This window comes from Diadema antillarum, unplaced genomic scaffold, assembly GCF_040938485.1.
Source record: "Diadema antillarum isolate AM-2024a unplaced genomic scaffold, OU_Dant_1.0 seq00000791_RagTag, whole genome shotgun sequence".
NCBI classification, from domain to species: domain Eukaryota; kingdom Metazoa; phylum Echinodermata; class Echinoidea; order Diadematoida; family Diadematidae; genus Diadema; species Diadema antillarum.
This window is the reverse complement of record NW_027271678.1, coordinates 62,800-80,111: the sequence shown is the minus strand read 5'-3', so window position 1 is coordinate 80,111 and position 17,312 is coordinate 62,800. Positions and strand designations below refer to the sequence as shown.

At 37.4% G+C, this 17,312-nt stretch overlaps 1 protein-coding gene across 1 annotated transcript in view; it reads right to left on the bottom strand.

Moving 5' to 3' along the window:
• Positions 1-17,312, bottom strand: part of LOC139739223 (rho GTPase-activating protein 5-like) — a 112,285-nt gene that overhangs the window by 48,043 nt on the left and 46,930 nt on the right. The window contains exons 20-26 of the mRNA XM_071649841.1: positions 16,413-16,463; positions 15,510-15,566; positions 9,930-9,983; positions 8,959-9,018; positions 7,841-7,948; positions 2,238-2,312; positions 834-896 (exon numbers count right to left, since the gene is read on the bottom strand). Of these exons, the coding sequence (XP_071505942.1) occupies positions 834-896; positions 2,238-2,312; positions 7,841-7,948; positions 8,959-9,018; positions 9,930-9,983; positions 15,510-15,566; positions 16,413-16,463 (468 nt within the window). The remainder of the gene's footprint in view (positions 1-833; positions 897-2,237; positions 2,313-7,840; positions 7,949-8,958; positions 9,019-9,929; positions 9,984-15,509; positions 15,567-16,412; positions 16,464-17,312) is intronic.

Here is a 17,312-nt window from a genome sequence, read left to right as displayed (position 1 = left end):
ATAAGCAAAATCAGAAAGAGATCTACGTAAAAGGGAAAAGTGTGAGAGATAAGTGGAGAGAGAAAGAGACAGATGGATAGAGAGATAGACAGAGAGAGATAGATTGAGAGATATATAGACAGAGATAGATAGAGAGATAGATAGAGAGATAGATAGATAGATAGAGATTGAGAGATATATAGACAGAGATAGATAGATAGATAGATAGAGAGATAGATAGATAGATAGAAAGATAGATAGATAGACAGATAGATAGATAGATAGAGAGATAGACAGATAGACAGAGAGAGATAGATTGAGAGATATATAGACAGAGATAGATAGAGAGATACATATGTATAGGAGGACAAATAGATATACATACGTAGAAAGATAGATAGATAGAGAGAGAGAGAGAGAGAGATAAATAGACAACAGAGATATAGACAGAGAAAAGAGAGAGATAGGGGCGGAGAGAAAAAAAGTGAAGCAGTGAATTTGTAGAAGAGGATTGCTAATTACCATGAAAGTTATGCTTTCACAATTGTCACTACCAGTAATAAAAAAAGATAAAAATTGAAAGAAGACATGAAAATCAAAAGACCCATCCCAAATGAAACAAAGTGAACTTTGAGAGCCCTGCAGATCCAGCACCCGATCATATGAACGCCCTGTGAAGAAATAGTGGCTTTAGTCTGCATGGAAGAAGCATGCGTGTGCTGGTGGGATGAAGAAATAAATGAAGACAACAACAACGAAAAACAAACAGATGAGTGAAGAGCAAAAGAGACAAACACAAAAACAAAAGAAGTGAAAAATCAAACAAACAAACAAACAAGAAACAAAGGACAGACCATCTGGGGTTCTGGGTTCCGGTTGCGGGCGCTCCGTCGGCTTTTCTGGGATGGCGTACAAGTCTGTTAAGAGAAAACGATCGTCAACTTGACAAGACTCTATAACGATTACCACACCACATGCTCATTAAGACCCAGTACATACAACCATGTACATTGTAACTTCAACAAGCAAACACAGAAGAGGGAAAATATTGGTAGAGAAGAAAACAAGCACAAAACTAATGTCTCCAACAGCTAAACACAGTTTCTGGGAGACACAACTACATCAACTCTTAAAACTGTCATCTTATCCAGGGAGTCAAGTGTACATTATACACTGCAAAACTTCAGGGAAAAAATATGTGAGCAGTTGTGGAGTTCGGGCATGTTAGAGCAAGAAGGTCATTAGAGAGGTTAAACACAAATGATAGCAAACAATTCAAGGACACAGGAAATCTACCATCTGTAGCTACCAACTTCAACTTTCTGCCCAAGAAATATGTTTCAGTGATAAAAACATGTGAAGAGGAAATATCATCTCCTTTTACATGGCTGATTACTAATACACTGAACTTGGGATAGTACAAAAGCAAACATGAGAATTAAATGTAGCTTCAGTCCTTGTATACTTTGTATGCTCATCAATATAAATACATTATAATACTGAATTATAGTTTAATACTGATAGTGGCCTATTAATACAGATAACATGGTTGACAGATGGATTCTTTTTTTTTATTCACAAACCAAGAAGGCAGTTTCTGTCTTCTCTCACTTTCTCAACATCACTTACTTTCTTCAAAAAAACAAAAACAAAAAACTAAACTTCTTTGGCCCTGATCAAAAACAAGGACAAATACTTTTTTGGTTTGTAGTGACTGCTACACTCCATGCGTGTCAATTTCCTACAAGCAGCAAGTATCTGTGAAATGTGACTTTTGTGTAAAGCATGGTGACTATGTGAGAATCAAAACTTGAATGTATCAATGTAAAGGGTGTGATCACACTCGAAAAGAAAAAATATACAATCATTTGAAGAAAAAAAAGTGCCTATGTGTTTTTGTGAAGGAAGTAAAACTTTCTTGAATATAGAAAAATAAATAAAAGTGAGTACATTATCACTTTCTATAAAGCCACCTCATTCTGGTGCACGGATTTATCACATGACACAAAAATTTCTAAGAAAAAAATACCAAAATGTTGTGAAAATAAAACAGAAAATAAACAGTTAGAGCCAGTATACATGTATCTCAGCAAGGGGAGTGACCACTTTGACAGAAATTTGTTAGAAATCATTATTTTATCTCCTGTCAGGGGATTGAGGTAAAAGTGAGGTAAAAGTGAGTGAGGTAAAAGCCTGAAATAAAGCATAAAATTTGAAAAATAACAAAATATGGTAGTAAAGTGCAAGTGCAAACCGACCCTCGCTGCCGGGTGCCGTCTGGTGTGCCGGGGACGACTGGGAAGGCTTTGGCTTGTTGACAACACCATACAAACCTGGACAAAATTGGACGGTTAGTTCAGGGTTATTAGAAGGTGCACCTTAATGGCGATTGTGAGTGAAGCAAGACGACTAAAAAAAAAGACAAATGAAATTTGTGTTCATACACACGCAATCACACACACATACCCAAATACATGCACACGTATACACAGACATGCACATCTACAGATAACGGACCAACATACAGGCACACACATACATACAAACACACATTCAAGCGCAGCAACAACGCAACACTGATCACACCAAAAAAAAAAAAAGACATTTTTCTTTCTTTCTCTTCAAAACTTACTATAAACAAGAAAATCGTTAGACTTTGGATTCCATGACAAATATACATTCCTAAATATTAGGGGCATTTTACAAAAAAAATAGGCAAAAATATGCACACACCCACACTCAGGTACATTATTGAAGAAAAAAAAAAATTTCTACTTGAAAAAAAAAGCAACTCATAGCCATCACTGGCCATGCCATAAAGTTCTCACATTATTACATAAAGAAAATACCTATTATTCCAATTCCATCTTTGGCTTGTGGAATGCACAGTCTCACACACACACATGCAGATAAACCACACACAGCAAAAAGCCAGAACAAAAATATGACATTTGCAATCAATTTCATCAAATTACTGCTGATGGTCAAACTAAACTTCCAATATGTTACTAAAGCCGGAAAAAGATAGAAAAACACAAAGAACAGCAGAATACATTATCATAAGAAAAAAAGACTAAAAAAATCCTGAAATAATAATGGTATTGATGCATCAAATCGATATCACAAAATTCTATTTTCGAACACAGATGACAGGATCATTACTCTTCTGCCCCCCCCCCCAAAAAAAAAAAAATATATATACGTATATATACTTATATTCCAAAACTATCACTTGACAGGATATAGCGAGAGCTTATTTCATGCATGGAGAGTTTGAATATCAAAGAAATTGTAATGTTAGTAGAGCAATGGAAATTTTGTGTTAATCAGTCAAGTCCAGTTACCCCTTTCTGTACTAGGGACTTTGGACAGTGTGTACAATGCTATGGGATTTACTGTGTCAAACAGTACGCAAAGCACACAAAAGGTTAAAGCAAGCTGCAGGTGTTACGAGTGGAATGAATAGATTTTGCAAAAACTCGAGAGATGAAAGCTCTGCTGCCACCCAAAGGGCTTACTGGTGACCTACGACCTTTTACCGTGGGAACGTCGCCAAATCAAGGAAAGGCCAAAGTATACTTTAACTGGCAAAGACAGTTTTGAAGCTTGTTGCACAGATAAAACTTTTGAATAAATCAACTTCTTGTAATATCTCCTACCCAAATTCTAAACTTCATTGTACAATGACACTTTAAAATCTCACTGTCATAATATGGTAAAATGTAGCTTGTTCCGAATAAAATTTGGGCAAATTTATCGATGACGTTAAAGAAGTGATAGAGAATAAGTGTGTAAGCTTTGAGGGTCCTGTACAGGGTCTATGAGGAGTCTTGTTGGAAATGATATAAGTTTTTCTTAAGATTTTTTTAAAAGATTTTCATACCGTTTATTTATTCCTCTGACTATAGGAATGATAAAAAAAACCAACAAACCGGTTTTGATTGGAAGATATTAAGAATGCCTTAAACCCAAGATCATGGAACAGTTTAGGAAGTAAATTACAATTGTATAAATATATAATCTATGATAGTTAATACATGTCTTTTTTTTTCTTTGCCCCGTGTTGTACAAAAACACATGCTAGCAACATCAACCCATTAAAACATACATCATTCAGTTAAAGCACTGTTCACACAATCTTCTCGCCAAATCAGAGCACTTCAAAAGTGTTAATATTTTTATTTTTTGTGTGTGTGTGCATTATCAATTTTCTTTTTTTTTCTCTCATTCCTTGAACTTCAGAAAAGCAACATGCAATTTCACATGACACAAACACACCCTGATCTATCGGTACGGGTCGTGGGGGCTTGGCGGGGACAGGTGGCTTAGGTTTTCGCTCTCCATTGCTGTTACGACCTGTGCGGAAGAAAGAAGCAACAGGCCATGATACCTCATATCACCATGACCAGAAAAAGGGAAAGAATTGAAAACATAACATTTGTTTTACAAAAAGAGCAGAAATGGAACGTTATCGTGCTTACTTGACATTACGTCTTTCTGCGAATGATGGTTGGAATGTGCAGCAATGTAAAAGGGTCATATGTTGCCAGCATAAATGGTGTGTGTTTTGTGTTTGTTGTGAGTTCAAGTGGATTCTGCCATCTTCAGTGATATTATACACTAGTGCCCTCTTACACGCCAGAGAGTCGCATGATACAACCGAGTGATGGGATAGCACGGTGAGTGACATAAAGCAACGAGAAGAGATGCATCTAGTGATGTTTTAGCAATGAATGAACTATGTCAAAGATGAATGTGTGTGGTTTGTGAGGCAGTGTGAATGAACCTCCTCTACATCACTATATAAATTGCCAGCATAATATTTACTGCATCAGGATTTGTGAGGCAAATTCCGTGAGTGCTTGTAGCAACAGGTTGAAGGGCCAGATTTATTCCTTTTAGAAAAGTAAAGTTCATTATTTCCCACCTTGGAATATATATTTTGGAACATTTTGGCATTTTCATAGTTTCACAATTATATAAGTCAGATCACACAATTTGTGTACATAAAAACAGGGCAAAATATATGGTATATAGAGCATAACAGAATTGCACTCATTGCACTTAACCAAAGTGCTTTTCATAATACAAACACAAAGCATGCACACAAACACACACATACGAACACACATCCCCACACACACACCAACAGACATGTAAAGAAGCACGCTTAGATGCAAACTCAGACTCAAATACTCAAACACAAGTCCAGCTTTTATGCACCATGATTCTAGAGAATGAGAAATAAAAATTCAAATGTACCTGCAGCTGCAGTCACCGCCATGAGCACGGACAAAATGGAGCAGATTTCAGAGCGTGAAATATCCAAACCCCGAAAAAAAGGGAATATCGTTCAAGGATGGATACCGCTGAACAGAATACTCAGTATTGAGTATCTTTTTTTAACTAGCGAAGCCATACTCAACCATCCTCGTTTTGGAATTGCTATTCGTTAATCTGACAACGCATACCCAGTGGCTATTCATGTTGAGGGTAACAAATAGCCATGTTCAAACCAGGATAGGTCAATCAAGTATGGCGCAAGCGCCGTAAATATATGTACACAATGAAAATATTTGTTTCACGATCAGGCACATGTTGTAATATATTGAGACAAATAGTGATGTCTTAATGTTCCTTCTATGAGGACTATAAAATGTCTCACATTTAAAGGATGTTTAGGGAGGATGATTCTACAAAATACTGACAAAGCTTTCATGTCACACGCATTTCACGATTTTCAGTATTTCAGATATGTTTGTGGGACAAAGAAAAACCTCAAGGTCTACACTGTATGTCCAAAAATTCAGTTTTCACAGCAATAAGACTCTTCTCCAAAATGCCTAAAGAAAAAACAACAAAACAAACATGAAAAAGAGATGATTAAAAAAAAAAGTTGCCCCACACAAATCCATCTACCACCATTCCATAGGAAACAAAAATAAAACTAGTCCCAAAATAAACAATCAAAAATCTACGAAAAATCAAAATTTCAACAAAAATATGCAATCAAGAACTACAAAAGCCACACTGCATCTCTTAATATCAAATCTCCACATGCCTTAAAGGGATGATACAGTATTGGTGGAGATGAGAATTGGGCTTTTAACTTTTTGTGAGATACCAAGAAAACACTTATGATATAGTACAGAGCATACCATTTTACGAGGAATTCAAAGTTTATTTGATGAAAATCGCGTTTGGAATGACTGAAACATAAAAAAAAAACAAAGTAAAACAAAGCGATCGTAAGAAAGTGTGGGTCCCACACTTTATTAGAATCGCTCTTTTTGGATATCTCAGCCATTTCAAAACCAATTTTCATCAAATAAACGTTGAATTCTTCATAGAATTACATGCTCTTTCATATTTTATAAGAGGTTTCTCATTATCTCACCAAAAAATGTCAGAAACCTGATATTAGGTCTCAACCAATACTGTACGATCCCTTTAACAAAGATGCAAAATACTTGTTGCTTAGAAAGCACTGAGGCACAAGGGTGAGCCTTTGAAGATTTAACCCTTTCTGTACCAGAGAATTTGGAGAGTGTGTACAATGCTATGGGGTGTTCTGTGCCAAATAGCACTCACAGAACACAGGGGGTTAAAGGAGGAATGTCCTAAGTTCAATTCCCTGCCTGGTGCATACACCCATGGAAAACATGTTTCACCCATGGAGTCCTTCCTGGCCAAGCTACAAAAATAAAATGGGAACCTGGCAATAAAATTGAGGGTTTATGAAATAAAGGCAGCACCCCCTAAAGATCAGAGCAATCACTGGATGTAGAGAATGAATTCTTGATAGAGAAGACAAAAAAGGTCATTGTTATTGAAATAATAATTAGAATAACAACCTCCTGTTATATCAAAATGTTTGGTGTCTTTCAAAGCAGAGATGAGCTGCTGTTAATCACTGGTTTTACAGATCCCCCCAGCTCTTTACACCACACAAACAGGACATGCACTGAGCAATAGCCATATTGGCCTGAATTCACGAAGGTGATCTAAACTTAGACCATGGTACAAATTTAGATCATGGTCTCAAAAAAAGGTGTAAAATAGGCGTATCTTTGACATGCACGTATCGATGCACGTTTGTTACTCAACGTCTGTCGGCATAATTATGCAATCTGTCGATCATTTATATGCAGAAGAAATTTGCATAAATCATTGTTTAAATTTTAATCACCTTCATGAATTCAGGCCATTAAAGTGCACGACAATCAAACAAAACAAGACAAAAAAAAAAGACCCAACCACCGCAGAAAAGCCATTTAAAAAAATATCCCTGTATTAAGTCGAAATAAAGAAAAACTGGATCCCACCCTATGAGTGAGATGGCATGGAACACAATGTACATTGTAACACTGAGGGCTGAAAGCAACGACAAAATGTCCATGTAGTGAAGAAGATGAAGCTGCAAGATGTTTCTGCACCTTATTCTGGGGGTCTGTATTTCAGTAACCATCACCTGTTAACACAAACACACACACACACACAGACAGACTAACACACAGACACACAGTCACACATACACAGGTACATCGTGTAATATGAATCAAGTGAAGGCACGGCAAACCACCTTGGCAGAGGCGAGATGAATGGCTGTTGACTCCTTTAAGCACTCACAGCATAAGAAGGTTAGTGAGAGTACATTATAAATTAAAACATTAAAAATTGAACGAATTCAGAGCTTTAAAAGTCTTAGCGACAGAAGGAATCATCTCACATTTTACCGAAAAACCCACAAAATTAGGCAAACCCAAGTCAGTCACTCAGGCAGTAAAAGATCAGTAAATCTGCAGAGAATGATGTAAAAGAGCGGGACAATGTAGCATTAATGGGGGGAGTGTGAACGCACCATCGGGAACCAGTTTTGGGGGCTTGGCGGCCACGGGTGGTTTAGCGGGCTTCTCGGGTTTTGCGGGTTTGTCCGGTTTAGCTGGCTTATTTGGCACACCGTACAGACCTGCAAAGAACACGGAGGTAAACACTGACGCTTTCACACAGCACAGAACACTATACATCCCGAGAGAGTTCTCTAATATTTGATTGGTGTAGTGCACGGTGTTATTGTATGTTTACTATCAAGTGTATAGACTGCAGCTTACAATGTGTAACACCAAATGAAACTAATCATTCTGTGTTTAAACTTAACACAAGATCTACACGGTGTGCAATACACCTGTTGGAGCAAGGTAATTAATCTGAAGAACACAAGTTTCATCATCATATCTATGTACTGTCTAAAATATTAAAAAACAAGAAAAAAACATGAAAAAAAGATGTCCATGAAGACCACTGCAAAACGGCATGAGAACATTTTCTGAAATAAAAGAAGAAAAAAAACGAGGCAACTAATTTCACACAGAACCCTTTCATCTTTAACCTGTTGAAGACGAGTCCCAAGAATTCTCGGGCAGATGTCTACGGGAAATTTGTGTTATAACAAAATCAGTTCGTCCTCAACGGGTTAATCTTCTATCTGCCACATTTCCTAATGCCTGTCATAGAATGTTATTCACTTCTACACAATGACAGCAATGTTTTTTATTTCCAAAGACCAAGTCAGAAAACCACAAGGAATGAATAGGGACCAAGAAATAAAGAGAAAAAAGAATAAAAAAGAATACTGCTTGCCACAACTGGCATACAAACTGAAATAAATCTTATGTAAGTTTTATGGTATCCTTCAAAGCTAAAAAAAAAAAAAAAAAAAAAAAAAATTCTTTGGCAGAAAGAAGCAAAGAAGGAAGAAGTTGATAGATCTACAAAATGAAATCTCTCTGAGCGGGTGATTCAAACCTAACCCTTTCTTTGCTAGGGACTTCAGATATTTACATAGATGATAGATAGATATGTAGATACTACAAATACATGTAGATAGAAGGGCAGAGAGAGAGAATTATTTTTTTATTTGAAACTTCTGTTGCCTAGCTACAAAGGAGAGCAAGAGCGAGATTTCTAATTACACCACACCTTCTGGAACTTGGGTGGTTGGACTGGGTGGTGGCGGCTTTTGCACCTTGCCGTAAAGACCTGTTTGTTAAACAAAGCGACAGTTCATTGGTGAGACCAATGCTGAAAATTATGATTAATTTCACATCATGTCAAAGGTTGTTGTTTTGGAGATTATTTTTTTCCAACTAATACTTTATTTGGTACTAAGAACATAGCATTTATAAACAAAGCAATCACAGATGAAAGTACCAGTTCATGACAATCATCCCATCCAAATTTTCCTTCATACATAAAGTAAACCGACATATACATGAATGATTATAGTGATCTCTTATCAAAAGTACTTGGAAAATTGGAAGTTGTAAAATTTGAGGGTGAGATTTGAGCCGCGGGGACTTTTGTTTTTAAGTGTAATTTCTCAAATGTGCTGAAATTGGCTTCAGCAGGTGAGAGGAAAATTAGAATAAGATAATGGGTGCAGACTCATCAAAATCAGACTTGAAATAACAAAATAATGGCTTGAAAGTTTCATATTTCTACCTCATGGCTACATTTTGTATGCATCCACACACACACAAGTAAAGCACGGGCAATAATTTCAATGCCTCATAACTCACTAACTGAATTTTACACAAAATATTTATATAAAGGCCATGTTTTTAGTGTTGATAGATTGTAATTCATCAATTAAAGCCCCTTCCCCCTCCCACATTAAAAAAAAAATCCTCACTGCAAGCTTATTACAAGAGTGCAATGCATTGATACATAAGTTGATACAAAACAACTTCTGTTGATTTCACATCAAACTAGGAAATGTGAATATTTCTGCAGAGATCCATGGGAAACTTGAAAAGTCACAACATTATATTTCTTCTGATAAATTGGCAGATAGAAAGATACACATAGGTAGACAGAGGGATAGATGGATAGACAAAAGATGGATGATAAATTCTAAAAGTAGCTAGCTAGAATTTCTCCACGGAACAAACCTTCCGGAACGTCTTTCGGGCTAGGAGGAGGCTTGTTCACTTTGCCATAAAGACCTGTATAAAAGGCAAGATGCAAAATACCTTTCTCATTCCGATCGAGTTTTTTGCAACGACAAAATCTGCACTAGATGCAAGCTTGATCATTGCCTCAGCTTTACATGAATACTTACTGCTCGCTTCATGCACTGGTTATGACCTTCTGTTTTTAGCACCTGCTAGTAATTGCTGGCATGTATGGCAGCATTTGCAATATCTTTTTTTTTTCTTCTTCTTCTTTTTTTTTGCCCAAACAATTAGTCATTGCTGCTGCAGTAGAATAATATTAACAATCTTTGACTTGAAGGCATATTGATAAAAAAAGGGTCAGTAGATTAGAAATGCAACATGGTCCATAGAGTGTGTTCACTCATTTCCATCAGCGGATCGCAGGACGACAGGCACACCCTGATGAATTTGTACCGCCAATGGCACGCCCATTACCAGGACAGTGCAAAATAAAGATTTGCGTCCTGAAAGAGCACGGCTTTCATTATAATATCAAACATGCACTAGGAAATTCTGTAATAAGACAGATGCATTAAGCAGCATTTGATGTTACATTTTCTTATATTTATCAATTCATCAATTTATTCATTTGCTAATATTTGGTCTTAGTTTTTGTTTATTTGTTTGTTTGTTTTTTGTAGAAAAAATAGCAACATTTTGCCTCTGGCATGAAAAAAAAAAGCAACAAGGCATGCAAAGCAAGAACAAGATTTGCTATTCTACGGTGAAATGACCCAAAACTAAAACGCAGAACATAAATACTTCCTCTCCATGATGACACCACGGAAACCAAATGAAAATGTAAGCACAGAGCTAGACCCCCAGAAAAAAAAAAAGACCCACCAAAAATGGTAATTAACGTCTCCTTTAGTTTCCATTTACTTTTCCTGCTCCTTTTCCCTTTCAGCGTGAGCGATTTTTATTTTCCAATGCGTACCGGTATGTCCAACGTAATTCTATCTTTCCAGTATGCATGTGTGTGTGAGCCTAAAGCCCGCCGAACACTATACGATCCGACCAGTCGTACGACCTAAAGACCTGAAGTGTGACGTCACAGTCTTGCCAGTTTCCAGTTGTACGACTGGGTCTTAGCGCCAGTCATAGAGATTTGACATGTTGAATTTCTACGACCGGTCGTGGGCTTTCAGCCAATCAAGATAGAGTAAAATGCAAGCACACACAGTGCGCACTGTGTGCGCTTTAATACTCATCGGTAAAATGTCCTGAAGACAGAACAGTCATATTGTGAAGCCTACTCGTAAGGTCAGGTCATATAGTGTGCATTGGCAGGTCATACGACTGGGTCTTGTGGTCTTAAGGTCGTACAGTCATGAGTCGTACAGTGTGTGGCGGGCTTAAGGGTCATCGAGCGAGAACCAGCCAATGTTGTGTCATACAAGAAGATCTGCCCAATGGTTGGCCGGTCAGATGATTGACCGACTGACCGATCCACACATCGGTCACACAAACTATCAAATGAATGAGCACTTGAATGAAGAGATGAGTTACTGAGAGAGTATGCATGATACAGCACTGCATTCATCACTGTATAAATTGAAGTAATCTCCCATTGAAGGCCTGTAGACTTCTAATACAGTCCTTTTGATGAATAGAAAGCAGAAATATAATGCCACACTCGACTGTTGGAAGAGAGTGAAAAGGAATTACCCACAACACTACAGTGTTCACATCACAGTTGAAAAATGATTATGAACGGGAAGGAATGTGCAATGATGCAGCATTATACAATTCTACAAATACAATGCAAATATGTATGAAATAGATACCGAAGGAGTGTATATTTGTCTATAACGCATACTCTACATTGTGGCCTTAAGCCATAATACATGATTGTATATCACTTCAGACTGCACACACAAACACACACACGATATACAAGAATATATGAAAACTCAACCACACTGGCACACATACTGAGTAGTGTATAGAGCACGGCAGGAAATGATGGTGTTGCTAAGGAACAAAATGTTAATCTCTTGACTGTGATTGGCTGAAAGAGTCTCTGTGCAGGTGTCCTAGGTTATATCATCTACAATTAAAATACCTAAAATCAGAAATGAATAATGCTAAATATGGTATTATAGGAAGAGGAGAAAGTCTTTAAAAACAACCCCCCAAAAAAAAACCCACACACACAGATAACCAATGCAGTAATAGCCATTTTCATGAAAACACAGTGTTGTATAACAGGAACATTATTGTATGTACAGTGTATAATGTAGATGATACTGCAGCAAGAGTTGCTACATAGCAACTTTTTGCTCTTTTTTTTCAGTGAAATGGGGCCTTGGTTCTGTTAGCCACGTGTGATAAATTTTTTAAAAAACAGACACACTAAAATCTACAGCTACTTCAAATTCTGCTATAACACTCTATATTTCTGAATAGCCCTATGTGAGCAAGAGTCATCCGATAAACTGTAACTCAGAAGGATGAAAGCATTATTGTGCCACGAAGAATTTGCTATACCAGAAGAAAAAGATTAGATAGATGAATTGCTTTAAAGGGACCTTTTACAAACAAAATTTAGGAGTTACAATTAATACCTTTTCAACAGTTCTATAAAAAGCAAGCAAACACAGAAATGTTGCGATCTGAAATTGCTATGACCTTGTTCTGCTCTATTTGTGAGAGAAAAGTATGTTAAGGTATGAGACTACATGGTGTAATACTTTGATAACATAGATGGTGGCATTAAGTTCAGTGTGTGAGGTGCTATCAGTGAAGACGTGGAAGCGTATCATCATACTGTGGTCTAAGTTTAGTGACCCGTCACCATGGCAATAAGAGTCGCAGGCATAAGCACCAAAAAAACTGCAATATCACACAATTTGACAGAAAAATGATTAAATCTACCACTTCCTTACGGCAGAAATTTGCTTTCTCCACTCTACCATGCCTGAATTTCAGAGTCTGAAACTGTTTTTTTTTTTCTCTCTCTCGTTTTTTATTTATTTTTTTCTCCTGTTTTCATGATGTTATGATGGAATAGTTTTTGAATTTATCTACTGTGTCAATATGCTTGCCTGTCTTTACACTTCAAAGCCTCTTTTTCTTTCTTTTTCAAAACTGCATCTTTGCAGCATTTCTGTGGAAGACTTTTTGGGGAGAATAGGACAAGTTTTATCTCATCCAGCTTAGAGTTGAGGGAATCTGACAATTACAGATCAGAGAGTCCATGTTTAACTTATCCAGGCTTTCGTGGTGACGGGTTACATTTGGACTGGTATTTATAAGTAATACAAAGAGATTATTGAAGGTTTGTTTGTTTTCTTTTCATGAAACAAGAAAGTAATGATGCATGAATTGTGAGTGACTTGCTACACTGACGCAGTTCTATTGAACAGATCCTGCAATGGTGATAACAACAATAGCAACCAGAGTTTGGTTTACCCTTTCTGAGTGAAAGCTCACTCTAATTCTTGAGTTGATGCTACCATGAAAGTGCACGCAAACCAGTTCAGAGCAGAAATTTGGGTGTTCACAAGATGAGGTAACTTTGATGAGAAATTTTTGTAAGCTGCGGTCACACTGCCAAATGACTGCGATACTTCCCACTCAAACTAGGGATATTTTCCCCCACCCCTGCAAAACTTCTCGATCAAATGCCAGTGTGACCGCTAGAAGTTTGTCACATGACCTGTCCACCATCTGTTTCCAGGCTGTGCCTCAGAAGCAAGTGGTCATTGTAATGAACAGGTTGGTATTGTGACATCACAATCACCAGCTGTCAGGCAACAAACTCTTTTTTCTTTGTTGCACATGCGCACCAGTGACCCAAACATCTTGATCCAAAGACTGAAAGTATGGCTGTCAGTGTGAATTGACGACAAAAGATCGCGAAGTCTAGCGAATGTAAATTTTGTAATCTTTCGCCAGTGTGACCATGACTTTAAATCCTCTAGCAAATTTAGTATTACAGGTCATGGCAGCTCTGTTTTAATAGTTCTCTGAACTGGTTTCTTGCACACGTGAGGAAATCAAGATACGCTACCAGCACCTGCTTCGTTTTCTTTGCTTTTCTTTTTCTCAATTTCTAGTACGCAGCTTCAATGGGCTATGATCTTTCTTTGAAATAACATAAAACGCACCCTCAGAAATGAAAGATGATCGCTTCTTCCACTGGCCGGACAAGCCCAAGAGACCTGTAACATTGGGAGTGTGGTAGGTTGGCTTTGACATGAAGGCATGGGTGTTTTTGTTTTTTTTTTTTGGGGGGGGGAGGGGAGGTAGGTGTTCATTTTTTGGTGAATCTTTAGGACATTTTGATACAATCGAGTATAGTTTGCACATTTAAGAAAGGAACTTGCAAGACAGAGGAAACAAACTAGCTACCTTTTTGGATAGATGGACTGGCAGCTAAAATCAGAATTACACTTTCATTACCATCAAATATTTCATGTTGCCAGGATATTTCAAGATATCTTTATATGATAATAATACACTGTACATTGCTGCAAATTTGTTTTATTTGTTTATATTGTTTTCTCAAAGATGCAAAGCGGTATAAGGTCTCAAGTCATAACATAACCATGGTTCGCAATCAATTTTCCCTCTGTAAACTGCTGATCTTTTTTGAATAAGACGGCATGTATACAAACACAGCATCGTAGTTGAAAGTTATGAATAAGTCACTATGCGTGGAAACTTGCTATAAAGAGGTTGGATATACTTGTACATGTAGCAAAACCCCCTTAACATTTTGTAGGTCCAAACTCTTTATAAACATTTGTCTTAAGTACAACCTGACATAATTAGAAACCTAGAAAGGAAATTATCATCCTTATGATGGTGTTTAGGTCCTTATCAAAATGAGGTTCCCCTTTAAACTGATGCCTACCCACCTCCTCAGAGATTATAAATACAAAAAAAAAAAAAACAAGGAATATCGAAAAAAAAAATGCTGGAAGTACATTGTATCTGAATGTTTATCTCTTCACTTTAGAATAGGAAAGACAAACTATTCTATCAAGTAATCTCTATGTATGGTGTCTGTGAAAGAAAAGAAGAAAAAGACAAAAAGAGTTACTGTGTATGCCAAGCATTTTGCAAGCATATAACATCATGCAAACAGGGACTTTTTTAGTTTGACAGTATCTATAAAAGTGCATTCCAGAACTATGACGCCGGTCATGTTTTTCTTTGCCTCGAGGCAAAGTAAGCAATATCCCACCTTGGGAGATGCGTAATATACATAATTTCTATCTTAACGTGGGGCAAAATTGTCGCAGGCTGCTTTGATATCTTCAAGAGTATCAACTTGACCCCTGAAACATGTGAAATAAAATGACCGCGAAATACAAGGCATACACAGTTACTCTCGTCAAAGTGCAGATCCCATCACATTAAACCGGAAAGCACGGCATCAATCTTTTTTTTTTTCTTTTTTAAACAGATCTCAGATGAGCTAAAGCTAAAGAGAGAAAGGAAAAAGAGTGAAAGGCAACGTGGATGTGAATATTAGTTGTGTAAAGTGACACTGCAACTAGACGATGAAAACAAATGTAAACGCACCCTCTGCGCCTGGAGTTGACGTGGCACTGCCCTGTATTTCAATGGCAGCATATCCCCCTGCACAAGACAAATCGGCGATCGACGTGGCCAGTTATTGGGTAAAAATTGCAGAAACTTACCAGGATGAATAATCAAACTCAGGTAAAAAGCTGCAAGTTGAGTTTATCGATGTTCCTATATATCAAGCTATGAACTTTTTTGATTGTGCCAAAATGCATATAATTTGCCTTGCTTCATTTTGATGTAATAAATGTACAGCTGTATCTACTACTCACTAGTCTAGATGAGAGCTTTAATGTTTTCAGCCATAAACCTCGAACAACTACAGATTGTATGTGTTCATGGCTGTTAATTACTGCAGATTTTCTTCACAGTTCTTTACCTCTAGTTGACCTCACAAATTGCTGTAGAGTTCTAAACTCAAGAGGACAGCACATCGAAAAAAGTTTTAAAACTTCACAGCATTTGAATGCACTAGATGAGTTTTCCTTAACTTTGCAATTCCAAGAGGCCTTCTAGCACTACAGTTCATATATCACGGCTTGACACTACCCTTTTTATCTCGTGGCCCATTTGGGCCACTAAAAATCATTCAATTTGACATTTTGGTAGCCTAAAATAGAAATGTAGTGGCCCGAAATAAAAGGAAATACAGAAATGAATTTTGAATTTGAACTGCCCGATCAGGCTACCAAGAGATGGCCTTTTCAAAAGTTTGGTGGCCTGATGTCAATATTTAGTGGCCCAGGGCCACTGCTAATTATGAGCCCTGTATATGTACATACATAGAATGTACATACTGTTTGGGGAAACTTCTCCTTTAATGAAATATTACGAGTGAGAGAAAGAGAGAAAAGAGAGAAATCATAAATCAAAGCACATCCTCTGCTTTGGCAAACGCACCTGCTAGCTCAGTCGGGCGAGGAGACAGTGGCGGGGAGTACACTCCTGTGGCTGGGGGATCCGAGGGGGGTGGAAAAACAAATAAACATTACATTAGAATACAATCACATCATACAAGTTCATTCTCTGCTTCCAAGTTGCCAGGTCTTCTCTTTTTCGCGCCCCGTCTTCCAGCGGTGTCCCGCCGTCCAAAAAAGCCTGAACGTTTGAGAGAGACCGCATTCCAGGACTTCACAACGGTTAAACAGTCCATACCTGCTCTTTGAAGGAAATCGTGATTTATTGAGAAAGATTGCATATGTACACCAAAAAGGCTACGTCACAAAATCTTTGTCCGGGGAATATCAAGATGGACATATTGAAGTCACATACATACATGTAAACTTGAGTGTACCTTTAAGGCAACGTTTATTCTGCTTAAAAACAAAAAAAGGCATTAAAACAAGGACACCTTATTTCTGATATGTGATTTGTTATTGCAGGTGAATAGAACATTCTTTTTTACGGCACTTCAATCAAAAAAAAAAATCTCAATAGTGAAGAGGTCTATTCATTTGAATATTGTTTCCTTACCTCTCTCAGACACTCACATACACACAGAGACAGACAGACAGACACACACATACACACATACAGACACACACTGAGCAGTGGTTAATATCTGATACATGAGGTGGTGGCGAAGCTGTGTATGAAAGAGAAAACAAAAGCTTGGATACAAATGAGAACCTGGGCCCCACTTCATAAAGAGTTGATTTGATGACAAGAATACAGCTTCCTGATTGACTGTTTGCTGTGGGAGGTTGTCATTCCAGCAAGAGTTGTCATCCTAACATCTTTTATGAAATGGGGCCCTGATTTTACACAAACACGAAAGTGATAGCCTGTAACACCATTTGT